The sequence below is a fragment of the Nerophis lumbriciformis genome, linkage group LG11, assembly GCF_033978685.3.
Source record: "Nerophis lumbriciformis linkage group LG11, RoL_Nlum_v2.1, whole genome shotgun sequence".
In the NCBI taxonomy this organism is placed as follows: domain Eukaryota; kingdom Metazoa; phylum Chordata; class Actinopteri; order Syngnathiformes; family Syngnathidae; genus Nerophis; species Nerophis lumbriciformis.
In genome coordinates, this window is record NC_084558.2 from 4,712,863 (window position 1) to 4,728,133 (window position 15,271).

General features: G+C 39.7%; 1 protein-coding gene across 1 annotated transcript in view; it reads right to left on the reverse strand.

Annotated features, from left to right (window-relative positions):
- The window catches only part of LOC133611029 (alpha-1,6-mannosylglycoprotein 6-beta-N-acetylglucosaminyltransferase B-like), a 42,700-nt gene extending 27,429 nt beyond the window's left edge, over positions 1 to 15,271 (reverse strand). Inside the window, exons 1-7 of the mRNA XM_061967874.1 lie at positions 15,246 to 15,271; positions 15,024 to 15,142; positions 14,830 to 14,956; positions 14,613 to 14,749; positions 4,067 to 4,131; positions 1,724 to 1,897; positions 1,488 to 1,652 (exon numbers count right to left, since the gene is read on the reverse strand). Of these exons, the coding sequence (XP_061823858.1) occupies positions 1,488 to 1,652; positions 1,724 to 1,897; positions 4,067 to 4,131; positions 14,613 to 14,749; positions 14,830 to 14,956; positions 15,024 to 15,142; positions 15,246 to 15,271 (813 nt within the window). The remainder of the gene's footprint in view (positions 1 to 1,487; positions 1,653 to 1,723; positions 1,898 to 4,066; positions 4,132 to 14,612; positions 14,750 to 14,829; positions 14,957 to 15,023; positions 15,143 to 15,245) is intronic.

Consider the following 15,271-nt stretch of genomic DNA (forward strand, 5'->3'; position numbering starts at 1 on the left):
TTTACAGAACAAACACATTGAAAAATAAAGTGCAAATGTACTTATTTGTACAAAAGTGTTAACATTGAAAAAACATGACATACACGTGAACATAACAAAAAAGTTGTACTTTTTATATGTCAGGGCCCTATGCTGCATTGCATTTGCAAAAGACCAAATTAGCCAAGAGTCTGTCAGTCATTTGTGCACGATGGGGGCGTAGTATGATGCCACCATGGCTGAAAACTCGCTCCACTGGAGCACTGGAGGCAGGCACTGCCAAGACTCTCATGGCCACTCGGAACAGTGAAGGAAGAGTCTTCATGTTCAATGCCCAGAACAAAAGGGGGGAGAGAGTTGTTTTGGGTTGGTGCACTACTTGTAAGTGTATCTTGTGTTTTTTATGTTGATTTAATTAAAAAAAGAAAAGAAAAAAAAAATTTATTGTGCGGCCCGATACCAATCGATCCATGGACCAGTACCGGGCCGCGGCCCGGTGGTTGGGGACCACTGAGGTAAACAACCAACAGTATGTCAGAAAGCTAGCTAAAACGGTACACATATTCATAATATAGTATACATTTTAACTGACCTTTATTTTAGTATTTTTGTCTTTTTTTAGGTGGCTAAAATACGCGGTGCTGCTGACCGCCGTCTAACGTTACGTGTGATATATTGACTAACGTAACCCTGCTTAAAAAAAATCACTGAACAAAAAGTATGAATAAGGTAGTGAACTGCAACAGATTCCCGTGTTTGCAATAACGTTATAACGTTAGCAGTGAGTTTACAGCCTCACTGATTTAACTACACAGCAAATAAAAGTCACGTTACTTAGCCAATAAACGTTATCTTACATTCAAAACTTACCGTTCTTTGTGCAACTTCAAATGCCGGACGAAGTTGAAAGTTGTTGCCTCTCCATCAGTAATTTTGGAACCGCATGTGTTGCATACTGCAAACCGTTTTGTGTTGACCACCTCGTAATTTTTATACCCAAACAAAATTATTTTAGGTATCATTTTTTGTTCACTGGCGTGTGGTTTGGACATGTCTTCTTCGTTGGTTGTCCTGCAATTTGATTGGATGAATGCTGTGTGATGAAAACAAAGTAGATCTAATTTGATTGGCTGTTGTACTGAGACCACACCAGCTGACACACGCAACGCTGATAGACAAGTACACAATGAAAAATACGGAGCGCTCCCGAATAACTTTTTCATCTTTGGGTTTTGGGGAAAGTAGCAAGTCATGTCAAGTCATGTCAATTCAAAAGGCTCAAGTCCAAGTGAAGTCACAAGTCATTGATGTTAAAGTCTAAGTCGAGTTGCAAGTCTTTTTACATTTTGTCAAGTCGAGTCTAAAGTCATCAAATTCATGACTCGAGTCTGACTCGAGTCCAAGTCATGTGACTCGAGTCCACACCTCTGCCATTTAGTGCTCAATTGTACGGAATATGTACTTCACTGTGCAACCTACTAATAAAAGTCTCAATCAATCAATTCTACCTTCATCTGAGATGCATGCGTCTTGTTGTGCAGCCTCATCACGACAGCCGCCTGTTCCCAGCGCTCTGACATCATTTCCACTCTGGACCGCATGAACGTGACTGCAGGACCGCTGCTGTTGCTGATGGCCTCGTAAAGCAGACTCAGCGTGGAACGTAGCTCAGCCTGAGTGTGAAACGCAAGCAAAAAGTGAGAACGCAAGCAGCTTGACTCACGGCACACATACAGTACTTTACCTTCTTTGTATAGAGCGGAGGTTTCTGACGCCATGGGGGAGCAGGGCGCTTGTGGCCAGGTAGAGGAGGGCAAAAGGTCTCTATTTGGCTGAGGTAAGTCAATACGGAGCATGTGGTGCCATCCACACCATAGAAGGCGTAGCAGGGGTCTGACTGCCACTTGGCCTGCAGGAACTTAAACATAGATGATTGGTAAAAGTCCTTAATGATGCAAAAATAGAGGTACAAGACAAAGAGAATGTAAAGAATGTTCTCTCAAAAGTACAATATTGGTCTTTAAGATACCAGCCCGAGTCATACCAAAGACTATAAAAATGGGACCCATTACCTCCTTGCTTGGCACTCAGCATCAAGGGTTGGAATTGGGGGTTAAATCACCAAAAATGATTCCCGGGCGCGGCACCGCTGCTGCTCACTGCTCCCCTCACCTCCCAGGGGGTGAACAAGGGGATGGGTCAAATGCAGAGGACAAATTTCACCACACCTAGTGTGTGTGTGTGTGTGTGTGTGTGACAATCATTGGTACTTTTTTAACTTTAACTTTACCTTTATATTAAGTTGTTAAAAAACTTTTTACACCAAGTGTCAAAACAAGCGGGTCGGGGGCCTTTTTTTTTCTTTCTTTTACAAAAACAGACATATGTACTTTTGTTTTTAACAACAAAAACGTCTTCTTTGTGTTATCAATCAATCTTTAATCAAGCATTTAAGTCCCATCTTAAAACTCATTTGTATACTCTAGCCTTTAAATAGCCCCCCTGTTAGACCAGTTGATCTGCCGTTTCTTTTCTTTTCTCCTCTGCCCCCCTTTTCCTTGAGGGGGGGGGGGGCACAGGTCCGGTGGCCATGGATGAAGTGCTGGCTGTCCAGAGTCGGGACCCGGGGTGGACCGCTCGCCTGTGCATCGGCTGGGAACATCTCTACGCTGCTGACCCGTCTCCGCTCGGGATGGTGTCCTGCTGGCCCCACTATGGACTGGACTCTTACTATTATGTTGGATCCACTATGGACTGGACTCTCACAATATTATGTCAGACCCACTCGACATCCATTGCTTTCGGTCTCCCCTAGAGGGGGGGGGGTTACCCACATATGCGGTCCTCTCCAAGGTTTCTCATAGTCATTCACATCGACGTCCCACTGGGGTGAGTTTTTCCTTGCCCGTATGTGGGCTTTGTACCGAGGATGTCGTTGTGGCTTGTGCAGCCCTTTGAGACACTTGTGATTTAGGGCTATATAAATAAAGATTGATTGATTCTTTGTGTTATGGGTCACAGATTAGATTGGGGCGGTATAGCTCGGTTGGGAGAGCGGCCGTGCCAGAAACTTGAGGGTTCCAGGTTCGATCCCCGCTTCCGCCATCCTAGTCACTGCTGTTGTGTCCTTGGGCAAGACACTTTACCCACCTGCTCCCAGTGCCACCCACACTGGTTTAAATGTAACTTAGATATTGGGTTTTCACTATGTAAAGCGCTTTGAGTCACTAGAGAAAAGCGCTATATAAATTCACTTCACTTCACTTCACAGATACAGTGGCGGGGCCGTGCGTTTCCCACCTACACTGCAAAAAGTCAGTGTTCAAAAACAAGAAAAAAAAATACAAAAATTAGGGGTATTTTATTTGAACTAAGCAAAATTATCTGCCAATAGAACAAGAAAATTTGGCTTGTCAAGACTTTCCAAAACAAGTCAAATTAGCTAACCTCAATGAACCCAAAAATACCTTAAAATAAGTATATTCTCACTAATAACAACTGTACTACTATATGAGTACACATTTTCTATTGTTTCATTGAAAGTCCATTTGGCTGTCATCTGTTTTAATTATGAGACACAAAGTCATGATTTTTTTTTTCATGCTTGAAATAAGAAATTATTACTTTAAAAAAGTAGTTTTATACTTGTGAGTGTTGATGACAGCTTTGCAACACTAGATATTCTAGTTTCAAGCATGTTTTACTCAATATAGGTCATAAAATCTCAGCAACAAGCTGAGATATATCTTACTGAGATCATTTAGGACCAAAACACTTAAAACAAGTAAAATTCTCTAACATGAAATCTGCTTAGTGAGAAGAATTATCTTATCAGACAGAAAATAAACAAATATCACCCTTATTTGAGATATTTAATCGAACTTAGATTTCAGTTTTTGCAGTGTAGACCTTCAGTGATGTCACTTTTAAATTGTCTAAATTCCAGCATCTACACACTTCCAAATCCAATGCACTATTTTGCTAACTCGAAATTTCTGTTTTTGAAAAAAAAACTTAAATATTTTGCATAATTATTGTATTAAAATTACAGTTCAGTGCAATGCATGATGAAACTCCTTTTTCTCACCTCAACTTTCTCTGCACACACTGGATATGCAGTGTCCACTGGCACCACACACCTCTCTGTGGGTCCTGGCGGGAACATAAAACATATTTATTAATATTAGTGCTGTCAAATGATTAATTGTGTAAATAAGAATAATCACAATTTTTTTATTTGGATTAATCATGATTAATCACAGGTGCCTGATTATTCTAAATTAACTCAAAAACGACCCCATTATTTTGACACAAATGCAATTTTTTTTGTCAGAATGTCATCCAGGGGGAAAAAATGTAATTAGTGCTGTCAAATTATAATGTTTTTAAATCAGATGATCACACTTTTGAATTTAGATTCATCTTTATTAATCACAGGTTATTACGTGCCTGATTAATCTGAATTAACTCAAAAAAGACCCCATTATTTTGACACAAATGCAATTTTTTTGTCAGAATGTCATCCAGGAAAGAAAAATGTAATTAATGCTGTCAAATTATAATGTTTTTAAATCAGATGATCACACTTTTTGAATTTGGATTAATCTTGATTAATCACAGGTTATTATTCGCTTGCATAGTTTAAATCTTTTTTTTCGTTTTTTTTTTTTTTTTTTAAAAGAGCCCAATATTTCGACACAAATGCAATTTTATTGTCAGAATGTCCTCCAGGAACATTTTTTAAATGTTTTACTAGAATGTACTTCTTTTATTTGCTCAAAACTTGGTGACATTTCTAACTGAAGTCTATCTTGCGGTTAAGGCAGGGGTCGACAACCCAAAATATTGAAAGAGCCATATTAGACCACAAATTAAAAAAAGTAATCGGTCTGGAGCTGCAAACAATTAAAAGACTTATTTAAGTGTTATAATGATTGCAACACATGATGTAAGTGGCTAATTAGCCGTATTAGCCTACTATCAAAATGACTATGTGTCGCAGGCTGACGCAAATCTTCATTGACAGAAATAATGAAATGTAATATTTATCCTACACATTTTTACAACTTTGCAAAACATTAGTAAAACTTCACAGAGGGTGAGATAACTCCTGGACATGACTGTCTTAGAAGGGCCAAAGATATAGATGTGTGTGTCCAAGTTAAAGGAAACGGCAGGCCGTCTTCTTCTATTGGATTTATTACAATCTTTGCAAGCTGGGTAATGTTTGCTGTGATCTGGAACAACATGGCGCACAAACCACTATCAGAAATGTAGCCTATATTACATTCAGATAATGTGTCATGAAACAAAAATAAACTAAATACACAGAGGACGTAAGTAAAGGAAATTAAATGAGCACAAATATACCTACAAACGAGGCATAATGATGCAATATGTACATACAGCTAGCCTAAATCGCATGTTAGCATGGATTAGCTTGCAGTCATGCAGTGGCCAAATATTCCTGATTACCACTCCATAACAAGTCAATAACAACAACAAAGCTCACCTTTGTGCATTCACGCACAGTATAAAACCTTTGGTGGACAAAATTAGACAAAGAAAGAGTGGCATAAAACACGTCTTTCTGTGGCAGCGTCGGAGAAAGTAGTACATGTAAACAAACTGTTGAGTCACAGTCCACACAACGGTGAGTTCAAAGGCCGCTGAAATTAGTAGGACAAAACGGCGCTCACCAAATACTCTTATCAGTGAAGCACAAACATATTAAACAGTGGGCTTTCTAACAATTAGGGAGGTTTGTGAAGTGTTTGTCCTCCTACAGAAACCGTATTAAAACAAAAAACATTTTTCACCCCATTTTTTTTTCAATTTCCATACATTTGTGAAAAAGCTCCATTGAGCCCACCAGGGCGCCGCTAAAGAGCCGCATCTGGCTCTAGAGCCGCGGGTTGCTGACCCCCGGGTTAATTAAACCTCTAAAGGCTTAGTTGGCCACATGCGTGGACAGCACCTTTTAGCTCTTATTTCCAAAATTGTGTACACTACTGAATTGGGGTCTTATGGCCTCTTATGTGGACACTTATACTGCCATCTGGTGGTGTCAGAAGAGTATAACATACAATGGAATTTGGAAAATAAAAGTGTAACAATAAGAATTAGCATGTCACTAAACATGAAGTACACGTTTGTTACTTATGGACTAAGTACAACATATCAAAAGATGATTCTTAGTTTTTATTCTAATTAGGGTCCAATAATCCCAAATAGCAAAGAGAAATAAAAAAAAAAGCATGTAAACAAACAGCTTGGGCCTTAAGAGGTAAAAGGTAAATGAGCAATATACGGTCAAAATAAATTGTGTGCTTAATCTGCGAACACACGTGAATACTTTTTTGTGAATAATCACGTAAGTTATCTCGTTATTTTAGAGCCCATGTTATTATTTATGCTTGGAACCTTGTAGTGCAGGCACATTACCACGCTGTGTTTAGTGAGAATTAATATCATACACATTTACTACACAGGGTAGATGAACAGGGTATTTATCCATCCATCCATTTTCTACCGCTTGTCCCTTTTTGGGGTCGCGGGAGGTGTTGGAGCCTATCTCAGCTGCATTCGGGCGGAAAGCGGTGTACACCCTGGACAAGGGCCAACACAGATAGACAGACAACATTCACACACTAGGGCCAATTTAGCAGAGGTGGGACCAAGTCATTGTTTTGCAAGTCACAAGTAAGTCTCAAGTCTTTGCCCTCAAGTCCGAGTCAAGTCCCGAGTCAAGACAGGCAAGCCCCGAGTCAAGTCCAAAGTCAAGACTGGAAAGTCTCAAGTCAAGTCCTAAGTCCTGCATTTTGAGTTTCGAGTCCTTTCAAGTCCTTTTAACCACAGACTAATATATTAACACAGATTGTGTATGCTTTTCAAACGCTGTATTTATTTATTAAAACAAGTGCATTTTAAATTGCAGGAAAGAAAATTGTGCTGACATTGCACTTTATAATAGCACTATTAACCAGTCATTTTAAACATTAACTCATTCCTTTACAGAACAAACACATTGAAAAATAAAGTGCAAATGTACTTATTTGTACAAAAGTGTTAACATTGAAAAAACATGACATATACGTGAACATAACAAAAAAGTTGTACTTTTTATATGTCAGGGCCCTATGCTGCATTGCATTTGCAAAAGACCAAATTAGCCAAGAGTCTGTCAGTCATTTGTGCACGATGGGGGCGTAGTATGATGCCACCATGGCTGAAAACTCGCTCCACTGGAGCACTGGAGGCAGGCACTGCCAAGACTCTCATGGCCACTCGGAACAGTGAAGGAAGAGTCTTCATGTTCAATGCCCAGAACAAAAGTGGGGAGAGAGTTGTTTTGGGTTGGTGCACTACTTATTTCTTGTGCGGCCCGATACCAATCGATCCACGGACCAGTACCGGGCCGCGGCCCGGTGGTTGGGGACCACTGAGGTAAACAACCAACAGTATGTCAGAAAGCTAGCTAAAACGGTACACATATTCATAATATAGTATACATTTTAACTGACCTTTATTTTACTATTTTTGTCTTTTTTTAGGTGGCTAAAATACGCGGTGCTGCTGACCGCCGTCTAACGTTACGTGTGATATATTGACTAACGTAACCCTGCTTAAAAAAAATCACTGAACAAAAAGTATGAATAAGGTAGTGAACGGCAACAGATTCCCGTGTTTGCAATAACGTTATAACGTTAGCAGTGAGTTTACAGCCTCACTGATTTAACTACACAGCAAATAAAAGTCACGTTACTTAGCCAATAAACGTTATCTTACATTCAAAACTTACCGTTCTTTGTGCAACTTCAAATGCCGGACGAAGTTGGAAGTTGTTGCCTCTCCATCAGTAATTTTCGAACCGCATGTGTTGCATACTGCAAACCGTTTTGTGTTGACCACCTCGTAATTTTTATACCCAAACAAAATTATTTTAGGTATCATTTTTTGTTCACTGGCGTGTGGTTTGGACATGTCTTCTTCGTTGGTTGTCCTGCAATTTGATTGGATGAATGCTGTGTGATGAAAACAAAGTAGATCTAATTTGATTGGCTGTTGTACTGAGACCACACCAGCTGACACACGCAACGCTGATAGACAAGTACACAATGAAAAATACGGAGCGCTCCCGAATAACTTTTTCATCTTTGGGTTTTGGGGAAAGTAGCAAGTCATGTCAAGTCATGTCAATTCAAAAGGCTCAAGTCCAAGTGAAGTCACAAGTCATTGATGTTAAAGTCTAAGTCGAGTTGCAAGTCTTTTTACATTTTGTCAAGTCGAGTCTAAAGTCATCAAATTCATGACTCGAGTCTGACTCGAGTCCAAGTCATGTGACTCGAGTCCACACCTCTGCAATTTAGTGTTGCCAATCAACCTATCCCCAGGTGCATGTCTTTGGAGGTGGGAGGAAGCCGGAGTACCCGGAGGGAACCCACGCAGTCACAGGGAGAACATGCAAACTCCACACAGAAAGATCCCGAGCCCGGGATTGAACTCAGGACTAATCATGACCGTCGTATTGTGAGGCACATGCACTAACCCCTGTGCCACCGTGCTTTAATCAATTGTAAATATGACTGCCAACTTTTGATGGACACTGTCAAAACTTAGCATTCTTATTATTGTAAAGGCAATTTTATACATCTCCACAGTATATCGGGTTGTGCCTAATAAAGTGGCCATTGAATTGGAATTGACATGATAAACATGGCATTAGAGTAGAAGCATTGTGCTGACTTCCCGTAAGCTACCCCCACCCCCACCACCACCACCACCTCTGCTAATGTCAATCAAGCGGAACTACCACACACACACACACACACACACCTGCGTCCTACCCTACAGTTCCCTTTACAATTGCCAATGTAAACACTCCTTTGCAGTGTAAAACAACATTGTAAAAAAATGGACAACTCTCATATTTTATGCGTGTTTTCTGTGCACGTGTGTCCTGTAAGCGTGTGGACAATTTCTGAATTGTACAAATCAGGAGCGCCTACTTTGCAAGTCTAACCTGATTCTCACCTGACACCTCTCAGGTGGGTCTAGTTAAACCTCCCTTCCTCCATTCACAACATCCACGATCACAGCTTGTTATTTTGGCCACCCTGTGGTTAACCTGGACTAGAGGGCTTTTTGGGCCATGGTGACAAACTGCAGGCGACCACAGAGGAGCTTGAAATTGGCCAATTAGCAGAGGTGTGGACTCGAGTCACATGACTTGGACTCGAGTCAGACTCGAGTCATGAATTTGATGACTTTAGACTCGACTTGACAAAATGTAAAAAGACTTGCAACTCGACTTAGACTTTAACATCAATGACTTGTGACTTCACTTGGACTTGAGCCTTTTGAATTGACATGACTTGACATGACTTGCTACTTTCCCCAAAACCCAAAGATGAAAAAGTTATTCGGGAGCGCTCCGTATTTTTCATTGTGTACTTGTCTATCAGCGTTGCGTGTGTCAGCTGGTGTGGTCTCAGTACAACAGCCAATCAAATTAGATCTACTTTGTTTTCATCACACAGCATTCATCCAATCAAATTGCAGGACAACCAACGAAGAAGACATGTCCAAACCACACGCCAGTGAACAAAAAATGATACCTAAAATAATTTTGTTTGGGTATAAAAATTACGAGGTGGTCAACACAAAACGGTTTGCAGTATGCAACACATGCGGTTCGAAAATTACTGATGGAGAGGCAACAACTTCCAACTTCGTCCGGCATTTGAAGTTGCACAAAGAACGGTAAGTTTTGAATGTAAGATAACGTTTATTGGCTAAGTAACGTGACTTTTATTTGCTGTGTAGTTAAATCAGTGAGGCTGTAAACTCACTGCTAACGTTATAACGTTATTGCAAACACGGGAATCCGTTGCAGTTCACTACCTTATTCATACTTTTTGTTCAGTGATTTTTTTTAAGCAGGGTTACGTTAGTCAATATATCACACGTAACGTTAGACGGCGGTCAGCAGCACCGCGTATTTTAGCCACCTAAAAAAAGACAAAAATAGTAAAATAAAGGTCAGTTAAAATGTATACTATATTATGAATATGTGTACCGTTTTAGCTAGCTTTCTGACATACTGTTGGTTGTTTACCTCAGTGGTCCCCAACCACCGGGCCGCGGCCCGGTACTGGTCCGTGGATCGATTGGTATCGGGCCGCACAAGAAATAATTTTTTTCTTTTTCTTTTTTTAATTAAATCAACATAAAAAACACAAGATACACTTACAAGTAGTGCACCAACCCAAAAAAACTCTCTCCCCCTTTTGTTCTGGGCATTGAACATGAAGACTCTTCCTTCACTGTTCCGAGTGGCCATGAGAGTCTTGGCAGTGCCTGCCTCCAGTGCTCCAGTGGAGCGAGTTTTCAGCCATGGTGGCATCATACTACGCCCCCATCGTGCACAAATGACTGACAGACTCTTGGCTAATTTGGTCTTTTGCAAATGCAATGCAGCATAGGGCCCTGACATATAAAAAGTACAACTTTTTTGTTATGTTCACGTATATGTCATGTTTTTTCAATGTTAACACTTTTGTACAAATAAGTACATTTGCACTTTATTTTTCAATGTGTTTGTTCTGTAAAGGAATGAGTTAATGTTTAAAATGACTGGTTAATAGTGCTATTATAAAGTGCAATGTCAGCACAATTTTCTTTCCTGCAATTTAAAATGCACTTGTTTTAATAAATAAATACAGCGTTTGAAAAGCATACACAATCTGTGTTAATATATTAGTCTGTGGTTAAAAGGACTTGAAAGGACTCGAAACTCAAAATGCAGGACTTAGGACTTGACTTGAGACTTTCCAGTGTTGACTTTGGACTTGACTCGGGGCTTGCCTGTCTTGACTCGGGACTTGACTCGGACTTGAGGGCAAAGACTTGAGACTTACTTGTGACTTGCAAAACAATGACTTGGTCCCACCTCTGCCAATTAGTGGATTAGAACGGAAAAAAACCCACAAGCTCTGATGTGAGCTGGAGTAGTTTTTATAATGTAACCTCTAAGTCTTGCATTATGATATATGGTTTCCAATATAGGCCATAATGTAAAGTGAATTATTGTATGGACCCCAATATGAGACGACCCTGCATGTGCTGACAGGTCACTGTTTTGTGTGAATGACAGCCCCGAAAGGGACAAGCGGTAGAAAATGGATGGATGGATGGACAGGAAAACAAGTTTGTTTGACAGAACTTGTTTGGAGCCGCCCTGTTGGTTTGCATGTATAAATATCTCAACGCCAAATATAGGACATCCATCCATCCATTTACTACCGCTTGTCCCTTTCGGGGTCGCGGGGGGTGCTGGAGTCTATCCCAGCTGCATTCGGGCGGTAGGCGGGGTACAGCCTGGACAAGTCGCCACCTCATCACAAGGCATACAGGACAACCAGACTTTTTGAAACTTAGTTCTTTTGGAAGAAAATATTTTCTAATACTGTAAAAAAAAAATTTAAAAATCGGTAGATTTTACAATAAAAAACTCAAGTCACAATAACTTTACCATAAAATTTATTGTGTTTTTTTAACCACGGTACACACAAACTTAAACTTACTTCAAATGGTACAGCTTAAGTTAGCGTGCTAGCTTTTTATACGTGTATTTTTATATATAACATGTTGTTATTTCACGCTTGTTAACAATTACCATGTTTTTGTTATCATGTTGGGTTTTTAACTAATTTTGCAGAGTCAAATATTGTTACTTCACTCATGTTAACTGTTAGCATGTTAGCACACTATCTATTTTAGCTCATTTTGAAGGTACAGGCATGCTAATATTTTACTTCAAGCATGCTAACGTTAGCAAGTAGTTAAGCCAGCTTTTTTTTTTTTGCCCGTTTTGCAGGTATACACCCGCCAGTAAATATCGTGTCACTTGAAGCTATCTGGCTAGTGTGCTAACTTAACGCATGCTAACTGTTAATATGTAACGTTAGCATGGTAGCATGCTCACTTTTTTAGCTCATTTTGCAAGTACACACCTCAGTCAAATATCTTGCTACTTCCTGCATGCTAACCATTAGCATGTTAATGTTATCATGCAATCTTTTCGCAAATTCTGCAGGTATATGCCTCAGAGTCAAATATGTTGTTACTTAAAGCATGCTAACTTTTACCATGCTAATATTAGCATGTTTATATGCTTTTTTTTTTAGCTCAATTTTCAGGTATAGACTCAAGGGTAATCTATTTTGATACTTGAAGCTATCTGGCTAGAATGCTAACTGTTAGCATTTCAGTTCGGCTTTGGCTTCTCAACATTCATACGTAATTTCTACCAAAATTGGATTTTAATTTTTTTATTTTTTTTTTCCTGATATGTTATTTTTCTGTCTGACTATTGTTTTTTCATGTGTTATGATCTGAATTCTTCTAACTCAAAAGCAAGTAAAAAGGTAGGAATGATGGTCTCTATATGTAGGCCTTGTTATCGAAATGAACTTGTACAAATAAACACCTGGCACTCTCTGCAGTTGACTTGTTTATAGGGAAAACTGCCTTACATTCGGATCATGACAGCTCTGAGCATTAAAATACTTGTATTACTTTTACAAGCAAATTTTGAACATTCCTGTCGTACGAGTGTAAAAAAAAAAGAACAACAGGATAATACAACTAAAATTTGGTAAAATCCTCCCCCAGAGTGAACAAGAAGAAATACCTAGTGGCAATTTATAGGCATTGCTGGATTATATTAAGCTATTAGTATTTGTCCTATCGTACTGAGCCAGACTCATTTCCGGTGCCATTTGTTGTTCTATGGCAGGGGTGTCAAACTCATTTTAGCTCAGGGGCCGCATGGAGGAAAATCTACTCCCAAGTGGGCGGAATGGTAAAATCATGGCATGATAACTTAAAAATAAAGGCAACTTCAGGTCGTTTTCTTTGTTTTACTTTGGCCAAAAATAGAACAAGCACATTCTGAAATCGTACCGATCAAAAATAATCCTTTGGACAAAACACTTCTGAGCAAATTGGTTGCAGATTCAAAAACACAATGAGCGTAGACTCCGTCTTAGTGTATCTACAAAGCCAGGATTAAACTTTAAGTCACAGTCTTTCTGGGATTGAACAAAAACGCAACATGTAAACTCTTCTAGGTATCAAATACCTCCTTAGTCATGTCCACGTATCAATCCAGTGCTAACTCAACAAACCGTAAGAAATGGAGGTAAAAACTATTCAAAAGGGTTAAGTTCACTTTTCTCGTGTTTGACAGAGAACAAATGACGATGTGTTCGAGGCAGAAGACGTAAAACGGCAGATTTTAAGTTTCATGTGGGTCGAGGAGGAGGAGCCACAGTCCCCCTTTACTGTGTTCCTCTTGCTTGCCTAACAGAATTGGTATTGTGGCATCCAGTGGACACATTTAGAACAGCAGTTTCTTTTGTTCAAAAAAAAAGCGGCTATTTTTTATACTTGCGAAACTCATCACGCGGGCCGGATAAAACCTGTTTTACGTTTGACACCCCTGTTCTATGGTTTTAACCCACCTTTCTTTTCTGCTGATGGTTTGAATTAAAGGTTTAGTTGTTTTTTTGTTTTTTTTTATTAAATCAACATAAAAAAACACAAGATACACTTACAATTTGTGCACCAACCCAAAAAACCTCCCTCCCCACTCATTCACACTCATTCACACAAAAGGGTTGTTTCTTTTTGTTATTAATATTCTGGTTCCTACATTATATATCAATATATATCAATATAGTCTGCAAGGGATACAGTCCGTAAGCACACATGATTGTGCGTGCTGCTGGTCCACTAATAGTACTAACCTTTAACAGTTAATTTCACTCATTTTCATTAATTACTAGTTTTTATGTAACTGTTTTTATATTGTTTTACTCTCTTTTTTATTCAAGAGAATGATATTAATGTGTTAATCTTATTTATTTTATTTTTTATTTTTTTTAAAGTACCTTATCTTCACCAGACCTGGTTGTCAATGAAATTAGATTGTTTAAAGGGTTCTTAAAACCAGGTCTAGTCCAGATTATGTCCAGGTTGGGCTCTTCACTTATGTACACTCAAAAATTTGGGAACTTCAACAACAGATTGCATATAATCTGTAAACAAAATTACCTTTTCAAAATAAGCATTTGAAATACAGTCCAGACTATGTCTAGGTGGGGCTCAGTTAAAGTTAAGTTAAGTTAAAGTACCAATAATTGTCACACACACACACTAGGTGTGGTGAAATTTGACCCATCCCCTTGATCACCCCCTGGGAGGTGAGGGGAGCAGTGGGCAGCAGCGGTGCCGCGCCCGGGAATCATTTTTGGTGATTTAACCCCCAATTCCAACCCTTGATGCTGAGTGCCGAGCAACACACACCTTAATTTGTGTACATTCAAAATTAGGGAGCACAACAACAGATTGCATATAATCTATAAACAAAATTACATTTTCAAAATGAGCATTTATGTACAGTTCAGATTAGTTCTTTCATTGTGCTCTATTATTACAATTCTTTAAAAGGAAACATAATATTTTTCCTTATTCTGGACCACAAGATCGGTGCCACGAGCCACTTTCAACCATTCGTTTTCATAAGAGTGACGCCAGGGGGAATTTATCATTGAGGTGCAATCAAATACCTGCATTTGTCCCATGATTCTCACGTGTGGTAGATATGTGAGGCAGGTTAGAATGGTTAAACTGGTCCAGCCTACGGCTCACTTTCTCCAGCTCCTTTTTGACCAAGCGGGCCAAGGCTTGCTGGTCCTGCCTAAAACTGGCAAACCAATTGAACATGTGTTTGTTCAGTTTTATGCATAAATGACACATTAGTTTTTCTAAGGGTTGTGCTAGCACCTCTGTAGAAGCAGATGAAGATCCTCTGGGGTCTTTTTCATGTTTTGCTCTCGGCTCAACCTCTCCACGTGATTACTAAGAGCCTCCAAACGAAGGGTCAGCCCGCGTAAGCCCAAACCCTGCTGACCTGAGAATGATAAATGTGACTTATTTCGTCAAAATAGATCTTATCCTCATGTGTGGGATTGTTCTACCCTGATCCTCCGCAGGTGACCTCCCAGCAGGTTCATATGTGGACATTTCTTGAGGTACCCAGAGGTTCTGCAGCAGCAATGTGAAGGCAGACAGGCCCAGACATAACAGAAGGCAGCCACTAGAGGGCACAACACATAGAGGAATGACATGCACTCATTTCTAGCTTTCAGCAATTTTAGTTCTAATGTTTCGGATCTGACAAATGCAACCACTAATCTTACCTGCGTGGTCGCAGCGCAACACGCAT